General features: G+C 40.1%; 2 protein-coding genes across 2 annotated transcripts; one reads left to right on the forward strand and one right to left on the reverse strand.

Annotated features, from left to right (window-relative positions):
• Positions 1-1,217: 1,217 nt before the first annotated feature.
• On the reverse strand, positions 1,218-6,420 carry LOC121860514 (vacuolar protein sorting-associated protein 26C-like). Its single transcript, XM_042357675.1, has 7 exons — positions 6,222-6,420; positions 5,612-5,755; positions 4,906-5,139; positions 4,174-4,326; positions 2,465-2,561; positions 1,937-2,062; positions 1,218-1,765 (listed from the first exon to the last, which is right to left on the reverse strand). Exons 1-7 carry the CDS (start codon positions 6,276-6,278, stop codon positions 1,683-1,685), a joined length of 894 nt encoding a protein of 297 aa, XP_042213609.1. The 5' UTR covers positions 6,279-6,420; the 3' UTR covers positions 1,218-1,682.
• Positions 6,421-9,637: 3,217 nt separating this feature from the next.
• Positions 9,638-20,130, forward strand: LOC121860515. The gene is made up of 5 exons (XM_042357676.1): positions 9,638-9,840; positions 13,868-13,986; positions 15,312-15,494; positions 16,209-16,363; positions 19,977-20,130. Exons 1-5 carry the CDS (start codon positions 9,753-9,755, stop codon positions 20,128-20,130), a joined length of 699 nt encoding a protein of 232 aa, XP_042213610.1. The 5' UTR covers positions 9,638-9,752.
• The last annotated feature ends 1,170 nt before the right edge of the window (positions 20,131-21,300 follow it).

Raw genomic sequence — 21,300 nt, forward strand, 5'->3', positions numbered from 1 at the left:
TCATCAGTGGAAGTTAGCTGTAGGGACGGTGGTCATCATCAGTGGAAGTTAGCTGTAGGGACGGTGGCCATCAACAGTGGAAGTTAGCTGTAGGGACGGTGGTCATCATCAGTGGAAGTTAGCTGTAGGGACGGTGGTCATCATCAGTGGAAGTTAGCTGTAGGGACGGTGGCCATCCATCAATTTACACCCACGAGAGTTGTATAAGAACCTTTAACCATCAATTAAAGGTTAAATGACAAAATTAGCTTTAGTTAGTATTACCAGTAGCCATAATACTTCATAGTACTGTCTTGAAATTCTTCTATATGATTACATCTTTTATTTTAAGAGATTTTTGTAAACTGGTCAGTGCTTATTTATTATTTTACAAAGATTTTTTTTTTTTTTCAATTTTTAATGTTTTTTATGAAGTGGAAATTATTTGTTTTAATTAATGAATGGAAACATCTTTAGATTAGTCACCCCAGTGGTAACCTAACCTACCCAAACTTAATCTAACTTAACCTAATCTACCCTAACTTAATCCATCAACCATTAGGGTGTTCAATCATCAGGTGTGTGTAATCTTCAGTTAAATAAGGAACATTTTAACTCCATACAGATCTATCACTCAAATAAGTTCCTCTTATTAGTTTAGCTTAATATAATCCCACTGTAATCCTGAAATCTTACTGTAAGGGAAAGTAAAATACAAAGATACTACAGTACTGTAATATAACTGCTCAAGGGACTGTAATATATGGCTAAAAACATACACAGGCATTTCAGATCTGTATTTTGTAATTTATAAAAGGATTTCAGATCTATTTTGTACCTTAGTGGGATTTCAGCATTATAATTCATAGTACCATAATGTATCGTGTAATTTCTGTAGTTCGTTTACAATACAGTACTAATTTTATGTCTAGGTACAGTAATACATCATCACTGTATTTTTTAGGGGGATGAAAGATTTTTATTTGTGATTTGTCAATAAATTTTACTTTATATATTTTTTGTCGTTGTCCTTTGAGAGAGATGAGAGATAATGGTGGTAGTTAGAGATAGTGGTAGTGAGGGATGGTGGTGGTGAGGGATGGTGGTGGTGAGGGATAGTGGTGGTGAGGGATGCAGGTTGAAGATTGTGGTGACAACAATCGTACACACACACACACAGACACACACACACACACACACACAGACACACACACACACAATGGCTAAAAAAACCCATATTATTTTCATTATCAATTCAATTATAAACAAACAAATCCAATATAACTCAGAAGATTATACAAAAACATTTAAATCATCAGAAAAAATATCTATAATTAGACTTTGAATTATATCACAGATTATCGCTATATAATCAAGGCTTCTTATAATTATTGATAGATAATTGTGTTTAGTCAATTATTTTATGTAAAGTATTTAATTATGGTCCCAGTTAATAATAGTAGTAGTAGTAATAATAATCTTACAGGTATATAAACTACACAGGTAAACTTCATTATTATTATCATTATTATTTGAACATTACTTTATATTTCACTAACAACATTGTAAAGTATAAGTAGTACATTGTATATAAGTGTAAATTAGTAATGAATCTTTATCATTTAGTTGCCAGTTAAAGGCTAATCACATGGAACTTGCAACTGCATATGGTGGGACTTGCAACTGCATACAATGGTAGATTTCTAACTGCGAACGAGCTTGATGGGAAACGTCTCAACTACCAGATGATCATTGTCGAAGATGATAACGACGTTCAGCTCAAATTCTGTGGGGGAACGGAATACGAATTGTTAGTTTTTTGTTGCTAGTTATGGAAGGTGATTGAAACATTTACTAGTGTTTATCGATGGTTATTAACGCAAGCTGAAACACTTATCAACGCTGAAACACTCGCCAACACACCCCAACACACCCTAACACACCCCCCAACACTCACCAATCTTAAAACTGGGTGCTTCAGTGGTGCTACAGGTAAACAGGCGAGGAAACACCATGTACAGAGGTATGGCCACTCCCCTGCACACATCTCCTTCTGCGATCTGAATGTTCTGGATCTCTGAGGCTGGAAAGTAGGATAGTGTTAGGTGGATAGAGGCTCTGAGGTGGATGGATAGAGGCTCTGAGATGGATGGATAGAGGCTCTGAGATGGATGGATAGAGGTCGAGAGGTGGATGGATAGAGGTCGAGAGGTGGATGGATAGAGGTCGAGAGGTGGATGGACAGATGGATAGAGGTACTGAGATGGATAGATACAGGTCGAGAGGTTTATGGATGGAGGTCGAGAAGTGGATGGATAGGTAGATAGAGGTTCTGAGATGGATGGATAGGCAGATAAATAGATACTGTAGATATGTATATAGAATAGACAGATAGATTAATGGATAGTTATAACACCTATTCTCTCTGGGTTAATATTTCATCCGTGTATCACGTCAATAAACACGAATCAACGGACAAACTTACCCTCCCTGGTGTAGCCCTCGGTCGAGCCACACGTCTCGACACGGACCAGTTGGAGTTCGATGCTGCTTATACCTCGTTCGCACTCGCACACCGTTAGCTGTAAGTCGAGCGATAGTTAGTTTGTGGTCGTCAGAAGATCTTTTTTTTATTATTATTATTAACATTATTATTTATCGACATTCTCCGTGTGGGGTCAGGTTAGGTTAGATGTGAAACCTCCTTGTAATGAACTATATAGAGATGAAAGTCCATTATATCAAGGGTCCATTATATGTAAAACCTCCATCTAATGAACTATATAGAGATGAAAGTCCATTATATCAAGGGTCCATTATATGTAAAACCTCCATCTAATGAACTATATAGAGATGAAAGTCCATTATATCAAGGGTCCATTATATGTAAAACCTCCATCTAATGAACTATATAGAGATGAAAGTCCATTATATCAAGGGTCCATTATATGTAAAACCTCCATCTAATGAACTATATAGAGATGAAAGTCCATTATATCAAGGGTCCATTATATGTAAAACCTCCATCTAATGAACTATATAGAGATGAAAGTCCATTATATCAAGGGTCCATTATATGTAAAACCTCCATCTAATGAACTATATAGAGATGAAAGTCCATTACATCAAGGGTCCATTATATGTAAAACCTCCATCTAATGAACTATATAGAGATGAAAGTCCATTATATCAAGGGCCCATTATATGTAAAACCTCCATCTAATGAACTATATAGAGATGAAAGAGATGATGAAAGTCCATTATATCAAGGGTCCATTATATGTAAAACCTCCATCTAATGAACTATATAGAGATGAAAGTCCATTATATCAAGGGTCCCATTATATATAAAACCTCCATCTAATGAACTATATAGAGATGAAAGTCCATTATATCAAGGGTCCATTATATGTAAAACCTCCATCTAATGAACTATATAGAGATGAAAGTCCATTATATCAAGGGTCCATTATATGTAAAACCTCCATCTAATGAACTATATAGAGATGAAAGTCCATTATATCAAGGGCCCATTATATGTAAAACCTCCATCTAATGAACTATATAGAGATGAAAGTCCATTATATCAAGGGTCCATTATATGTAAAACCTCCATCTAATGAACTATATAGAGATGAAAGTCCATTATATCAAGGGCCCATTATATGTAAAACCTCCATCTAATGAACTATATAGAGATGAAAGTCCATTATATCAAGGGTCCATTATATGTAAAACCTCCATCTAATGAACTATATAGAGATGAAAGTCCATTATATCAAGGGCCCATTATATGTAAAACCTCCATCTAATGAACTATATAGAGATGAAAGTCCATTACATCAAGGGTCCATTATATGTAAAACCTCCATCTAATGAACTATATAGAGATGAAAGTCCATTACATCAAGGGCCCATTATATGTAAAACCTCCATCTAATGAACTATATAGAGATGAAAGTCCATTATATCAAGGGCCCATTATATGTAAAACCTCCATCTAATGAACTATATAGAGATGAAAGTCCATTATATGTAAAACCTCCATCTAATGAACTATATAGAGATGAAAGTCCATTACATGAAGGGTCCATTATATGTAAAACCTCCATCTAATGAACTATATAGAGATGAAAGTCCATTATATCAAGGGTCCATTATATGTAAAACCTCCATCTACTGTATGATACCCACCTCTCCTGTCAGTGGCTGCGAGAGGGAGTAAACGGCCGTGTCTAGATGACCCGTGACCAGGAAATGCGGGATGCGTGCCCGGTCGCGGACGTTCTGTAGGGTGTCTGGGCGGATCTCAAACCTGACGGGTATTGTCTCTTCAGGGTTCCTGGGCTGAGTGCAGAGATGTGATTGATTGCTTGATAGTTATGTAGATAGGTTAGGTTAGGTTTGATACACATAGACATATAGATAGATTGATTGCAAAACATATGTGGACAGATTGATGAGAGATTTATTCAGTAAAATCACCATACAAGTTTACACTGATTTAGCTTGTAACCTAGACAGTGTACCTAGACAGTGTAGGTATATAGTGTACCTAGACAGTGTAGGTATATAGTGTACCTAGACAGTGTAGGTATATAGTGTACCTAGACAGTGTAGGTATATAGTGTACCTAGACAGTGTAGGTATATAGTGTACCTAGACAGTGTAGGTATATAGTGTACCTAGACAGTGTAGGTATATAGTGTACCTAGACAGTGTAGGTATATAGTGTACCTAGACAGTGTAGGTATATAGTGTACCTAGACAGTGTAGGTATATAGTGTACCTAGACAGTGTAGGTATATAGTGTACCTAGACAGTGTAGGTATACAAACAGTTGTAAACAGTGAAGCAATTAAATAACTTTATACAATTTAATACAGTACAATACAAAAAATATAGTCCAGAGAATACAATACTCACTTTGTATTCCACGATAAATTCCTGTAATTTGGTGATGTCTTTTGCTAGAAGACTCCGCTTAATGTCGCACCTCAGAGAGTACTGGACCGTGACGTACACCCCATGGTAAGTCTCGTACAGGACCTTGGACGACGAGCGGGGAACGAGGGGAATTTCGAAGGGTATTTCAGTCTGGCCTGTTGGTATTTTTCCTGACTTAACGACCTCCACTGATTGGTTGATGATGGAAATGGGCTGTAATGTAGAATTAGATTTTTGGGGTTATTCAGAATCTTCTAATTCAACGACCTTCTGTGATTGGTTGATGATGGAAATGAGCTGTAATGTAGAATTAGATTTTTGGGGTTATTCAGAATCTTCTAATTCAACGACCTTCTGTGATTGGTTGATGATGTAATGGGGCTATAGAATTAGATTTGTTGGGTAATTCAGAATCTTCTAAATTTAATTCCTAGTAAATTTAGAAACATGAATCTTTATAATACAATATTGGATATAAAATACAGGTATGTATTCTACTGTAATAATCTATAAATCTTTGTAGTATTGTATTAATTAATCGATAAACTTTACCAAAATAAAACCTCTATGGAACGGAAAGTCCATTATATTGAGGGCCCGTTAGATGTAAAACCCCCGTATAACGAACAACATAGAGAGAGACATTCCTGACCCCATAGCTACAAAAAATATCATTCGTCCTGACCTTAGACGAATTAACGATCGATTCGATAAGGCCGGCACTCCTGGGGGACAACTGGACGCTAACTATCCCATCCATCGTCAGAGTTATGCCGTCGTGCCGCGCCTCGGAGCGACTGTCGAGCACCAACACCCCGGCGACCTTTTCCTGTAAATAAACAAATATGTACGATCGTCCGGGTAACACTTTAGACGTGTGAGTCGCGAGAAGGAAGCACTTTAGGGTAACTCTGGGGGCATGAGGATAGGTTAGGATAGGCTAGATTAGGTTAGGATAGGCTAGATTAGATTAGGTTAGGTTAGGATAGGATAGGCTAGGCTAGGCTAGATTAAGTTAGGCTAGGCTAGATTAGGTTAGGATAGGCTAGGCTAGGTTAGGATAGGCTAGGCTAGATTAGGTTAGGATAGGCTAGATTAGGTTAGGATAGGCTAGGTTAGGTTAGGATAGGCTAGGCTAGATTAGGATAGGATGATTTTATCTATATCTATCTGTATCTATCTATCTGTCTGTCTATTCATCAACCTATCTATCCTTCCATCTATTAGCCTATCCATCTATCAACCTCTATATCTATCCATCTATCCATCTATCATACGAGACAACATCAACTCACCCCTTCATGGTATATTTTACTTGATCTCTTTAACTGTATATCCACGGAGAGAGACATGACTGACACTCAAGGCTGACACTCAAGACTGACACTCGAGGCTGACACTCAAGGCTGACACTCAAGGCTGACAGTAGGTGAAGAAAATACAATAAATAAGTTATTTTTTCTCCCGTCAGCTGAGGAGGAAAACAAGATGGTGGATGTTAGTTAATAATACCACGGACTTTATATCTAAATACTTAATTAATTCTCTATATGATCATCCATAATTAATCTCATCTTATTAATAATTAAATACTAATATAATTTAATTTTCTTATATATTATAGGAAATTAATTTGTTTTTTATTAATGGGGAAATTAATTAGTTTTAGAGAGGGTGCGGTCGTGGTAATTACTTAACATGGTGTGTTGTTATGAGTGACGCCCCCTCTATTGTGTTGGTCACTTTAAGTTAGGATGAGGGAGGGAACTTGGCCCGTTATCCCTTGTGGTATTTTTCTCTTTACATGAAGATTAGACACCCTAGTTTATTTAAATTGATGATTAAACATGATTTTAATATAAGTTAGTATAATATAATTTAATCTAACTTAACTATCTCTCTAAACTAATCTAATCTAAGTAAATGTTTTTCTTAGGTCCCAGCATTGGTGTTACCCGGATATTCACACGTGTCAACTCCATGTCACGCCCCTACGCCCTTGCCAACACCTCAACGCCCGTGCCAACACCTCTTACGCCCGTGCCAACACCTCAACGGCCGTGCCAACACCTCTTACGCCCGTGCCAACACCTCAACGCCCGTGCCAACAGGTACATAAGGGTAATAATTGCAGTTTTCTTTGTCAGGAGCTTAAAATAGCAGTTGAGAATCCACTTGTAAACACGGAAGTCTGGTCAGCTGATTTCACGACCCCACCCACACATACCCACCCACCACCCACCCACACCCATCCATACCCACCCACACCCATCCATACCCATCCACACCCACCCATTTGTGTCAGCCATCCATCTATCCACTTCCTGACTCTTACCTATGCAGCCTATCCACCTACATGTGTCAACTACCCAACTATCCACCTCCTGACTCCTACGCCGCCCTCTATATGAACCAGCCACCCACCTGCTTCTTGGCACGTGTCTCCGCCGCCCCTTACACGTGCCACCCATCTGATAGTGCCACCCATGTACTTCCTGACTCGTGTCTACGCTCACCTCACATGCCACCCACGTCTGCCACCCTATTGTAGCACTATAGTTGCCACCACCTGTACCCCACGTCTGCCACCACCTGTTCCCGTCACCACCACCACTATTGTAACACTATAGTTGCCACCACCTGTACCCACGTCTGCCACCCACCTGTTCCCACGTCAGCCACCACTATAGTTGCCACCACCTGTTCCCACCTACCCACCCACCTGTTCCCACGTCTGACACCCACTATAGTTGCCACCCACCTGTACCCACGTCTGCCACCCACCTGTACCCACGTCTGCCACCCACTATAGTTGCCACCCACCTAACCTACCCTAGAGAGTGTAGTGAACCTGAGGTATAAGTCATTAACCTTTGGTCACTGAGCCAAGAATCTCTATAGTACAACCCTGATACAGCTACCACCTGTTGTTAGTTCAGTGTTGCCATGGTTGTCTTTAACCTAACCTAACCACGTTGATACAGGCCAGCAAACACGTGGATACAGGCCAGCGAACACGTGGATACAGGCCAGCAAACACGTGGATACAGGCCAGCAAACACGTGGATACAGGTCCAAGCACGTGGATGCAGGAGCTACGTGGATGCAGGCCAGCAAACACGTGGATACGGGCCAGCAAACCCACGTGGATACAGGCCAGCAAACACGTGGATACAGGCCAGCAAACACGTGGATACAGGCCAGCAAACACGTGGATACAGGCCAGCAAACACGTGGATACAGGCCAGCAAACACGTGGATACAGGCCAGCAAACACGTGGATACAGGCCAGCGAACACGTGGATACAGGCCAGCGAACACGTGGATACAGGCCAGCGAACAAAGTGACTGGCGAAGGGCTAAATGGTCGCTTATTACACTGTTACAGAGTTGATCTTATGGTCTGGTAGTGGATAGATAGAGAGGTGGATAGAGAGATAGAGAGGCGGATAGAGAGAGAGAGAGACGGATAGAGAGATAGAGAGACGGATAGAGAGATAGAGAGACGGATAGAGAGATAGAGAGAGAGAGAGACGGATAGAGAGATAGAGAGACGGATAGAGAGATAGAGAGACGGATAGAGAGATAGAGAGATGGATAGAGAGATAGAGAGAGGGATAGAGAGATAGAGATAGAGATGGATGGATCTATATAATTAATTAACAGAGAGAGACACGGTGGAGTTCTCTATGATTGTGTTGATGTGGGTTAAGTGCTCCGGAATAACCTGATAAGGTAAAGGGGGCTATTATTAAGTGTGTGGCCTTGGGACAAATGTGATGGCTCTCTCTCTCTCTACCCTACCTCTCTCTACCTCTCTCTCTCTCTCCTCTCACTCACTCACTCACTCACTCATGTCTCCTCTCTCTCCTTTCCTCCTCCTCCTCTCCCTCTCTCTCTCTCTCTCTCTCTCTCTCTCTCTCTCCTCTGTCTCTCTCTCTCCTCCTCCTCTCTCTCTCTCTCTCTCTCTCTCTCTCTCTCTCTCTCTCTCTCTCTCTGCTCCCCACTCCTTTCCCACTCACTCACTCACTCACTCACTCACTCTCTCTCTCTCTCTCTCTCTCTCTCTCTCTCTCTCTCTCTCTCTGAACTGTGATTGGATATAAGATGTCACAATTACTAGCCAATCAGAGCCTGGCTGACGCTCTCTCGCTAGACACAGGTGGTAGACAATAATTAACTTGATATTATTGATAATTTTAGGTTTATAGAGGTGAATATAATGACTTAATTAGTGATATAAGATTATAGTCCTTTTGATATAAGGAGATAGAGGTCATTTTAAACGTGATTATTTATTTATAATTTACTGCTAACGGGATAATTAATGTTAAATGTCCTACAACGAACTTTACTACAAAATATTTGATTGTTAAAGTAAATTACACAAAATATAACCTAATATAACCCAATTTAATTATAATGAGATAGTTTTTGATATATTAAGAAACATTTATTAGGTCTATTTCCTCTTTAGAAAGATAGATTTGGTTTAAGTGAAATATATATAATAATGATTAATTTATTATTTATCAGTAGTTTAAGTATATAATAGTAATATATTAATTATTTTAGTAATATTATATAGGTTAAGACGATATAATTATAACCTAAATAGCTAAAATTATTAAAAATCAACAAATAGGCACGTGATGATGTTCGTGGTAAGGTCTGTAACATGAACCATCTTAGCAGGAAGAGGCCGTAGTCCCTTTAACCGAGTCACAACAAACCCGACCACCGACGAGAGAGGACGTGTCTCTTCCCTTCCTCATCAAATTACCTTCATAATCACCCAATTACCGTGAATTAAGTGAACGTTAACGATGTCTACGGTGGTAATGAAGACAGTTAAGGGAGGTAGAGCCGTGTGTGTAGCTGTTAATGGCACTGTAAGATATAAACATACCCTTGGTGAGTAGTATTAATAGTGTTTTTTTACCATAGGAATAAAGTAAGGAAGATGTAATGTATTAAAGGGAAGAAACAGGTATATTTTGATAGTTTATTCACTAGTAATATAGCATGGTTCATTTATCAAAAGGAGCAGTTTTAATGATAAAGCTGTGAATTCTAGACTTTTATTCTTTGCCTTTTTTAAATCATAAATTATAGTCTTTCCAATGTCATATGTTTCCATTAGATCAGTGTTGCTCACACCACGTTCTAGTGTCTTAATTATTTCAAGTTTGTCACTCAGTTTCAACGTGTTCTTCTTTCTCTTGACACAACCAAGTTTATCTACTTTAGGAGCCATTATTATGGGCTTGTACAGTACTCTGTACATGGAAAGAGTAGGACTCAAAATATTGTTATATTATAATGGTATTCTATTCATACTGTGCTTGATATAATACATTCACGGAAATGTAATATTTTTGCTGAAATGACGTACGTATTACAGTGGAAAGTGGGATAAAATTGTGACGAAAACAATGACTTTCGCTTTGTTTCGTTCAAAAGATGTTAACGTAATCACTTTTTAAATGGTTTAGTTAAGAAACTGTATTACAATAATATTCCCTCCTAATTGACTTGAATAAATATTTGAATGGAAATATACAATATTTTTGTTGAAACTACACGCGTTTCAGTGTAAAGTGTCGTAATAATAAATGGTAAACAATTTGCCTTCGGCACTCGTGTTTCAGGCACGGCGAGCCTCGGTTTATAGGATGTAGTGTTTTTACTGAAGGTTTTGTTGTTCCATTACCCTCAGTAGTGGGGAAATTTCTTGAATGAATTATAGCAGATAGCATCCGATCGCATCTAGAGGAAAGCAAATTAATCTACGACTCTCAACATGGGTTTACAAAGGGAAAATCTTGTCTAACAAATCTGCTGACGTTTTTTAGGAAAGTCTTCGAGGTAGTAGATAATGACGATAATTACCATGTTATTTACTTAGACTTTAGCAAAGCATTTGACAGAGTACCGCATCAGAGGCTTCTGAGAAAAATTAAGGCTCACGGTATTGAGGGGAAAGTTTTAAATTGGATAAAATCATGGCTCACCGATAGAACGCAGAGGGTCAGCGTAGATGGTGTTAAATCTGAGTGGGGCCGTGTAACCAGTGGGGTTCCCAGGGGTCAGGGCCCACTCTTGTTCATAATCTACATAAACGATCTAGATACTGGGATCAGCAGTGACATAAGCAAGTTTGCGGATGACACCAAAATAGGGTGGCAGATTAATTCAGGGCAGGATGCAAATGCACTACAGGAAGATTTAAATAAACTGCAGGAGTGGTCTGAAAAATGGCAATGAAATTCAACACCAAAGCAAGGCAGCGTACTTAATATTGGAAGAACAAATACTGGTCAATGTATACAGCCTTAACAAGACTACAACCTAGAGAAGCTGACTTGTGAAAGAGACTTAGGGGTACTTGTAAGCCCGGACCTACGGCCTAGAAAACAGTGCGTTAATGTTCGAAATAAGGCAAACAGAGTATTGGGTTTTATATCTAGAAGTGTAAGTAATAAGAGTGCAGAGGTCTTATTGCAACTACATCTTGCGCTAGTCAGGCCGCACCTCGATTATGCGGTTCAGTTCTGGTGCCCTTATTATAGAATGGATATCAATTCACTGGAGTCGGTGCAGCGAAAAATGATGAAAATGATTCCGGGACTTAGAAACCTTCCATATCAAGATAGTTTAAAGAAATTAAACTTGTATTTCTAGAAAAGAGACGGAAGAGTGCGGGGAGATGAGAGAAGCATTTAAGGGTGAAAGGAATCAATGTGCTGCTTAGATAAATTTTATAAGGATAGGACTCAGAGTAAACGGATTTGCTGGATAAGTTTGGATGGAGATATATGAAACTGTCTACAAATAGGGTGGATGGGAACAATGGCAACTTTGTAGTAAATAAAGGTGAAACGCCGAAAGTTTTAAAAGGAGGCTAGATAGGGTAGTGGACGAGTGGGGACAAGCTTTAGCAACTTTGTAGTAAATGCTGAACGCTGGAAAGTTTTAAAGGAGGCTAGATATAGGGTGGTGGACGAGTGGAACAAGCTTAGCAACTTTGTAGTAAGTGCTGGAACGCTGGAAAGTTTTAAAAGGAGGCTAGATAGGGTGGTGGACGAGTGGAACAAGCTTAGCAACTTTGAAGTAAGTGCTGGAACGCTGGAAAGTTTTAAAAGGAGGCTAGATAGATTCATGGATGATAGAGAGTGGTAGTAACTCTCGACAGGAGCTGCCATGAACAGGCCAACTGCCCTATTGCAGACTCCTTATGTTCTAATACATCAAATAAATTAACCTGATTTATTAATACATCAAATAAATTAACCTGATTTATTAATACATCAACTAAATTAACCTGATTTATTAACTACATCATCAAATAAAATAAATCCCATTGTTAAAATGTGTAGCAGTCGACCCCAACAGGCCACTCACTCTATGGTCCACTTGGCACGAGGTGAGACCACATGTTGTGTCTTGTACCACTGCCAAGTGAGGACAAGAGGTGAGGGTAGCAACGAGGACCAATTATAACCCCCCCCCCCCTAAGCTTACTCACTACTCTGGGGGGGTAAGGTGTTTATTGCCCCCTACGCTCGTCTGTACTGCAGGTGCTGGGAACTCGTGGGATGTATTTTTAAATCGTTCGAGGGAGTTAAATCGTTGACTTTTTCTTCCCGTAGTGGTGTAGAAATTCCGATGTTTTTTGGTGGTGTTTTTTCTTTAAGGGGCGGGGTAGCGTTTGTGGATTTACGATTGGTTGGTTTAATTGCGTGTAATGTCGTGATTGGGTGATGATTAGAGACCCTGGTTTATTTTACCTGATGATTATGGTGTCTAATCAGGTGACACGTTGAGGTGACACATGCTGACACCCTGCTGACACATGCTGACACCCTGCTGACACATGCTGACACATGCTGACACCCTGCTGTCTCTCTCTCTCTCTCTCTCTCCTTCCTGAACTCTCTCCCTCCTATCTCCTACCCCACCTCACCTTTACCCCACCTCACCCACTCCTAATTCACCCCCTTACCTCACTCCTACTCCTACCTCAATTTTCAATTTACCCTTTACCTTTTTAGCATTTTGACTTCTTACCCTAATTACCCTCAATTTATCTGTATCCAATGAACCTCCCTTAAAGATACACGAAATATAGATACTGTTAATAGATATAGATACATAATCAAATAAGTAGATATAAACAGTAATTAAATACAAATAATAACCACCATTTCTTTATTTAATGTAATAGACGTGAATTTTTGAAGACGTTTTTGTAAAGAAAATTTCGACTTTACTAAAAAAAAACGATAAATGGCGAATTTTTTTATTACTTAGACGATGATAAAATATACTGTTGCATTATCTGGGTTTGCAATATTGGGGTGATGGGGTCGTGGGGGGGGGGAGGGGGGTGTTGTGTTGCATTTTTAAGTTTGCAATATTGAGGTGATTGGGTCAGGAAGAGTCATGGGGGGAGGGAGGTGTTGTGTTGCATATTTAGGTTTGCAGTATTGGGGTGGAAAGAATCGAGGGTTTAGGTTAAGTTAGGTTAGGTTAGGTTAGTCACCTCCAGTGTTCACATGGACCAATATAACCCCCTCAAATAGAAACACAACATCAGTCAGTCAGTCAGTCAGTCACTTAGTCAGCCAGTTAGTCATGACCGAGGAACACTGCCAAGTGAAGGGTCTGCATTGGTATCTGCCACCTGCTGCCTCTCAGATCACCTTGGCAGATCTCCAGGTTGTTTACTGACAGAGTTGTACCCTTGCATAGTGAGACAGACAGACAGACAGAGAGAGAGACAGAGATTGACAAATACATACATAGATATCCAATAGAATGATCGCACAAGCATACATAGATTCATACATACATACAGTACAAGTATTCATACATACATACCACCACTAACCCCCCCCCCTATAAACACAAATTGTATTGATGGTATTTATCTCGACAGAACAACAACAACAGCAACAACAGAAGAAGCTGCATCACCAAGTCAGCGGCACAACGACAACTGCAGCTGCTTTTATTTCGATGCCGGCCAATGTTGAGGAGCTGAGTGCATCACATAAGGTAGATAATTGGCTCGTTAATCGGGTTTTTTCATGTCTAATTGGCTCGTTAGATGGAGGTTTTACATATAATGGACCCTTGATATAATGGACTTTCATCTCTATATAGTTCATTAGATGGAGGTTTTACATATAATGGGCCCTTGATATAATGGACTTTCATCTCTATATAGTTCATTAGATGGAGGTTTTACATATAATGGACCCTTGATATAATGGACTTTCATCTCTGGACTTCATCTCTATAGTTCATTAGATAGGAATTTTTTATATAAGCCTGGGCCACTTGATATAATGGACTTTCATCTCTACTTGGATTCATTAGATGGAAGTTTTTGCCTAATAGACCCCTTGATACCAATGGACTTTCATCTCTATATAGTTCATTAGATGGAGTTTCCATATATAATGGACCCATGATATAATAGAACTTTCATCTCTATATAGTTCATTAGATGGAGGTTTACATATAATGGGCCTTGATATAATGGAACTCATCTCTATATAGTTCATTAGATGGAGGTTTACATATAATGGGCCCTTGATATAATGGACTTTTGTCTATATAGTTCATTAGATGGAGTTTTACACATATAATGGGCCCTTGATATAATGGACTTTTCATCTATATAGTTCATTAGATGGAGTTTTTGCCTAATGGACCCTTGATATAATGGACTTTCATCTCTATATAGTTCATTAGATGGAGGTTTTACATATAATGGACCCTTGATATAATGGACTTTCATCTCTATATAGTTCATTAAATGGAGGTTTTACATATAATGGGCCCTTGATATAATGGACTTTCATCTCTATATAGTTCATTAGATGGAGGTTTTACATATAATGGGCCCTTGATATAATGGACTTTCATCTCTATATAGTTCATTAAATGGAGGTTTTACATATAATGGGCCCTTGATATAATGGACTTTCATCTCTATATAGTTCATTAGATGGAGGTTTTACATATAATGGACCCTTGATATAATGAACTTTCATCTCTATATAGTTCATTAGATGGAGGTTTTACATATAATGGGCCCTTGATATAATGGACTTTCATCTCTATATAGTTCATTAGATGGAGGTTTTACATATAATGGACCCTTGATATAATGGACTTTCATCTCTATATAGTTCATTAGATGGAGGTTTTACATATATTGGGCCCTTGATATAATGGACTTTCATCTCTATATAGTTCATTAGTAGTTAGGACAAGTTAGGTCAGGTCAGGTCAGGTCAAATAATCTCAATAAACACTAAACTCACACGGACATAACAATCATCCCCTTCGTACTAAACCATCGTTACTTTCAGGCTCGCTTCTCTCCTCGACGAACCAGGGACGTCTCCTCAAAGCTGACCCAAGTGGGATCCCTCTTTGGGTCAGGGTTCATGTCAGGTCAAGGGACACAGGGCGGAACCTTTAACAGTGGGACTCAGCCGATCGATTCCCACATTGATGTTTATGATTCTCGCATCACTGTCTCTCTCTCCTCGGTGAGTTAATGATTTTCGCATCACTGTCTCTCTCTCCTCGGTGAGTTAATGATTCTTGCATCACTCTCTCTCTCTCCTCGGTGAGTTAATGATTCTCGCATCACTGTACGTCTCTCACTGCTACTTGCATCACATAGATAGTGCTGGGGTGTAAGCTTGAATGAGACAAAAATACTAAAATTTAAGCTTGATTGAGACAAATACAGTAATTTTCAGCTTGAATTAGACAAATATATTAAATTTAAGCTTGAATGAGACAAATATAGTCAAATTTAAGCTTGAATGAGATAACTAGAGTAAAATTTGAGCTTGAATTAGACAAATATAGTAACATTTAAGCTTTGATTAGATAAGTTATAGAAAGCTTAAGCCTGATAGATTTATTTGAGTTCTGAAAGGTTAAACGATCATCATCAAAGGGTTAAACCATCATCAAAGGGTCAGAATTTGTCCTCAAAGGGTTAAACCAGTGTCAAAGGTCCAGTCAAGGGTCAGAATTTGTCCTCAAAGGGTTAAACCATCATCAAAGGGTTAAACCAGTGTCAAAGGGTTAAACCATCATCAAAGGGTCAGAATTTGTCCTCAAAGGGTTAAACCATTGTCAGGGTCAGAATTTGTCCTCAAAGGGTTAAACGATCATCATCAAAGGGTTAAACCACCATCATCATTAAAGGGTTATAATTACCTGTTATTAATGTATCATAATTACCACAGGTGATGCAGACTAATGTGCCCAAACCTTACGAGATCTCCGCAGGCTCCAGTGCACCTCAACATGCCCGGAGGCCAGTGGGCGCAGGACGACAAGTACATCTCCGCCGACCTCCACGACCACCACCCCATGACCGTCTCCTCCGGGAAGAAACCAGGTATCTCCAACGCTCCCTTACCTCCCCCCCTAGTCGGGATGTGGCCCTCGAACGCCGCGGCCGAGGGTAGCGGATGTCCTTAGCGGTGGCGGATTTAGTCGGGTGACATCCGCTCGTGGGCGGGCTAGACTAGACGGCGTCGACGCCCCGCGGGTATTAATCCGCTTTAACAGTGTCGCCGCCCTTGCCTAACAACGCCGCAGCATGTCGGCCGAGTGTGTGTGCCCGACGGTCGTTCAGTCACGGGAGGTCGTTCCACCGGTGTTCCGTCGTCAGCGCCCGGGCCGGAGAGAGCGCGGAGGCCCGACTGACGTCGAGGCAGAAGCTACGCCGGGCGGTGAAGGAGTACGGGGCTACGGTCGTCATCTTTCACGTAGCCATATCTCTGACCTCTCTGGGTGTCTTCTACTTATTGGTGTCTAGGTGAGGTAGTCTGTCTGTCTGTCTGTGTCTGTGCATGCTTTAGGTGAGGTAGTCTGTCTATCTGTCTGTGTCTGTGCATGCTTTTGGTGAGGTAGTCTGTCTATCTGTCTGTCTGTGTGGTGTTTGTCTTCTGTGCATGCTCTTGGTGAGGTAGTCTGTCTATCTGTCTGTCTCTGTGTGCATGCTCTTGGTGAGGTAGTCTGTCTATCTGTCTGTCTCTGTGTGCATGCTCTTGGTGAGGTAGTCTGTCTATCTGTCTGTCTCTGTGTGCATGCTCTGGTGAGGTAGTCTGTCTATCTGTCTGTGTCTGTGCATGCTTTAGTGAGGTAGTCTGTCTATCTGTCTGTGTCTGTGCATGCTTTAGGTGAGGTAGTCTGTCATCTGTCTGTGTCTGTGCATGCTTTAGGTGAGGTAGTCTGTCTATCTGTCTGTGTCTGTGCATGCTTTAGGTGAGGTAGTCTGTCTGTCTGTCTGTGTCTGTGCATGCTTTTAGGTGAGGTGAAGTCTGTCTATCTGTCTGTGTCTGTGCATGCTTTAGGTGAGGTAGTCTGTCTATCTGTCTGTGTCTGTGCATGCTCTTGGTGAGGTTAGTCTGTCTGTCTGTCTGTGTCTGTGCATGCTTTAGGTGAGGTAGTCTGTCTATCTGTCTGTGTCTGTGTGCATGCTCTTGGTGAGGTAGTCTGTCTGTCTGTCTGTGTCTGTGCATGCTCTGGTGAGGTAGTCTGTCTGTCTGTCTGTTCTGTGCATGCTTAGTGAGGTAGTCTGTCTATCTGTCTGTGTGTGCATCTCTTGGTGAGGTAGTCTGTCTGTCTGTCTGTGTCTGTGCATGCTCTTGGTAGTGTCTGTTCTGTGTCTGTGCATGCTTTAGGTGAGGTAGTGTTTGTCTATCTGTCTGTGTCTGTGCATGCTTTGGTGGGTAGTCTGTCTATCTGTCTGTGTCTGTGCATGCTTTAGGTGAGTTAGTCTGTCTATTTCCTGTCTGTGCATGCTTTGGTGAGGTTTATCTGTCTGTTGTGCATGCTTTAGTGAGTAGTCTGTCTATCTGTCTTGTCTGGATGCTTTAGGTGAGGTAGTCTGTCTATCTTCTGTGTCTGTGCATGTTGGGTGGGGAGTCTGTTATCTGTCTGTGTCTGTCATGCTCTTGGTGGGGTAGTCTGTCTATCTGTCTGTGTCTGTGCATGCTCTAGGTGGGGTAGTCTGTCTATCTGTCTGTGTCTGTGCATGCTCTAGGTGAGGTAGTCTGTCTATCTGTCTGTGTGCATGTGCTCTTGGTGGTGTCTGTCATCTGTGTCCTTGCATGCTTTTGGGTGAGGTAGTCTGTCTCTCTGTCTGTGTCTGTGCATGCTAGGTGAGGTAGTCTTCTATCTGTCTGTGTCTGTGCATGCTTTAGGTGGGGTAGTCTGTCTATCTGTCTGTGTCTGTGCATGCTTTAGGTGAGTTATCTGTCTGTGTCTGTCATGCTAGGTGAGGTAGTCTGTCTGTCTGTCTGTGTCTGTGCATGCTTAGGTGAGTAGTCTGTCTATCTGTCTGTGTCTGTGCATGCTCTTGGTGATGTTAGTCTGTGGTAGTTGTCTATCTGTCTGTGTCTGTGCATGCTTTAGGTGAGTAGTCTGTCTTCTGTCTGTGTCTGTGCATGCTTTAGGTGAGTAGTCTGTCTATCTGTCTGTGTCTGTGCATGCTTTGGGTGAGGGTAGTCTGTCTATCTGTCTGTGTCTGTGTGCATGTTGCCATCGCTTCTGTATACAGGTGCTCTAAGCTTGACGATTCACGTTCCTGAGGCTCGTTGTATGATCCAATTTGACTCTTGTGGATGCCAAAGATATTGTAAAAAATGTAATGATTATTTATATTTAGTAGAGCTATGCCTCTTTAATACAGCCTTGAGACCTGCTCACTCTTCTAGGTAATGTTTGTTCTATCTGGAATTATCTTCAAAATAATCAGTCTCATCCACATTAAACACCTGTTCTGGCAGGTAACCCCCCCTCCTCCAGTGATGATGCTTTATCTCTTAAAGTTTGTAAGTTGAACGTTCATAAGTAGAAGAACACCTGTACACTTTGTTGAACGTTCATGTGAAGACACATGTACACTTTTTGAACGCTCATAAGTAGAGGAACACGTGTACACTTTGTTGAACGTTCTTAGTAGAGAACACCTGTACACTGTTGGTGGTTGGGTTTTTGTTTTGTTGAACATTCTAAGTAGAGGAACACCTTACTTTTTGAACGTTCTTAAGTAGAGGAACACCTGTACACTTTGTTGAACGTTCATAAGTAGAGGCACACCTGTATACCTCTATCCACCCATTCTATAAGTTACACCACAGAGGCATCCATTAATATACAAAACGTCACTGTAGAGCTCCTGTACAATAGATCGCTCTATGCTAAATGACGTACCAGATTCTGTAGTGATAAGCGTTCAGATACTTCATTAATATTGGAAATTCTTTTGTCTATTAAATTCCTCGACAAAAATCACAATTCCTCAGGCTTTAATAAGACTTTAAATGTGTTAAATGGATAAAGAAACACACATCTTGATTTACTGGGCTGATTAAGACTTTATTTTGAGTTTGCAGTACAATAATTAGACTTGGTGTTGTGTATGGGAGTATGGGACTTATTGTTGCTGTACCTAGATACTATATTGGCTTAAAGGCTTAGTAAAAGTTTGAAGGGAAAGTTGTAGAAAGTTTATATCATACTTTTAAGACTTTTATTTGATCTTTCTTGAAGTTTTATTTAGTAAAAGTTTGAAGGAAAGTTGTGAAAGTTTATATTATACTTTTAAGACTTTTATTTGATATTTCTTGAAGTTTAATTAGTAAAAGTTTGAAGGAAAAATTGTAGAAAGTTTATATTATACTTTTTAAGACTTTTATTTGATCTTTCTTGAAGTTTAATTAGTAAAAGTTTGAAGAAGTTGTGAGTTTATATCACAATTTTAAGACTTTTATTTGATATTTCTAGTTGATTAGTAAAACTTTGAAGGAAAGTTGTAGAAAGTTTACATAGCACTCTTGAATATTATACATCAAACTACAAAAAATATTGGATTATTTTTTAAAGAGTATTTGTTATATATTTATTATTATGAGTATTTAATCGGCTTTGTTGTGGAGGCTAAGGTAACGACTCGTGTTATTCCTTCAGGCTTGTTTACGTTAGTGTGTTTTTGTTTACAGCGGAGTAGATATGACGGGAATAATCAAGGCCCTGGGCATCAACGTGGGAATGGTGACGGAGGAAGGAGCTGCTTCTGGGGTCGGAGATGTCTCCGGACGGTGGTCGTCCGGTGGAGCGATTAGCGACTGTCGTGGCGATCGTCCAGACTACTGAAGAACCCAAGCTAGCTGACAGCGCGGAACATAAACTTCGAAAGCCGCAGGAGCCGCGACCTGCGTGGTAGCGTCACGCGTCACAAGGTCATTAGCTCCGTGAGATCGCCACGACCCTCTGGCGAGCCTTTCATCGTCAGACACTTAAGGAAAATTGGGTTCCTGAGGCCCCCCAAAACCTAAGTTAAATTAATCTCTAAGGTAAATTAATCCACAGGTTAGATTGTTATTATTATCGTCGCTTTAGGTCGCCTCAAGAATCACCACCCTAGTTTATTTCACTTAAAGATTAAACTAACCTAACCACAACCCAACCAAACCTAATCTAACCAAACCTAAGCTCAGAAACAGCATTAGGATGATTAATAAGGTTAAATAAGCTACGGTGGTCAGGTCAAGTTGGTTAGGTCAGATTACTCTTAAGGTTAAATGAGTTAGGATGGTGATTCTTGAGGTCACTGATCATTGTTACAATATATCTATAAAAAATGATTTATTATAATACTTACTAACAAGAAAGACGTTAATAAGTTATTAATGAGAAGATAAGAATTATTGACAGTTCTGGCTCCTCCTCCTCCTCCTTCCCTGTAGTCAATTTAGAGATATAATTAAGCTTATTTGAGAGCTTTAATGTAATGCTTTGTGCACCAGAATATAACTGTGTTGTTTTATATACGAGAAGCTTGCCAAGATGTAAACAAACGGATGAAGCTACACTAAACGGCATTAAACTTAGTCAATATTGAAGTGAGATTAAGACCTTCAGTTTAACGACGTCGTTTCTCGTGGTTTAATTGGTTTACGACGGGTGATTTTATGCAGCTCGGGCTTGCCCTACAAAGGGGTTATGGTATAACGAATTCATCTCAACCTCCTTGTTGATCATTCTCGCCCGGATCGACTCTCGTATATTTTAATAACCTTGAGGTTGCCACAGCACCTTGGGGTAGTAGCAACCATGTGCGGTGAAACCTCAATATAACGAACTATATATCGATGAAAGTCCATTACATCGAGGGTCCGTTAGATGTAAAACCCATCTACGGATCATTTTGAAAAGTTTCCGTTATAAAGAGGTTTACCATAGACAGGGGACTGTACCTAGGCCATATGACCAGCCCCTGTAAACACACTAATGAGGACTGTACCTAGGCCATATGACCAGCCT

This window comes from Homarus americanus, unplaced genomic scaffold, assembly GCF_018991925.1.
Source record: "Homarus americanus isolate GMGI-L3 unplaced genomic scaffold, GMGI_Hamer_2.0 scaffold47654, whole genome shotgun sequence".
NCBI classification, from domain to species: Eukaryota; Metazoa; Arthropoda; class Malacostraca; order Decapoda; family Nephropidae; genus Homarus; species Homarus americanus.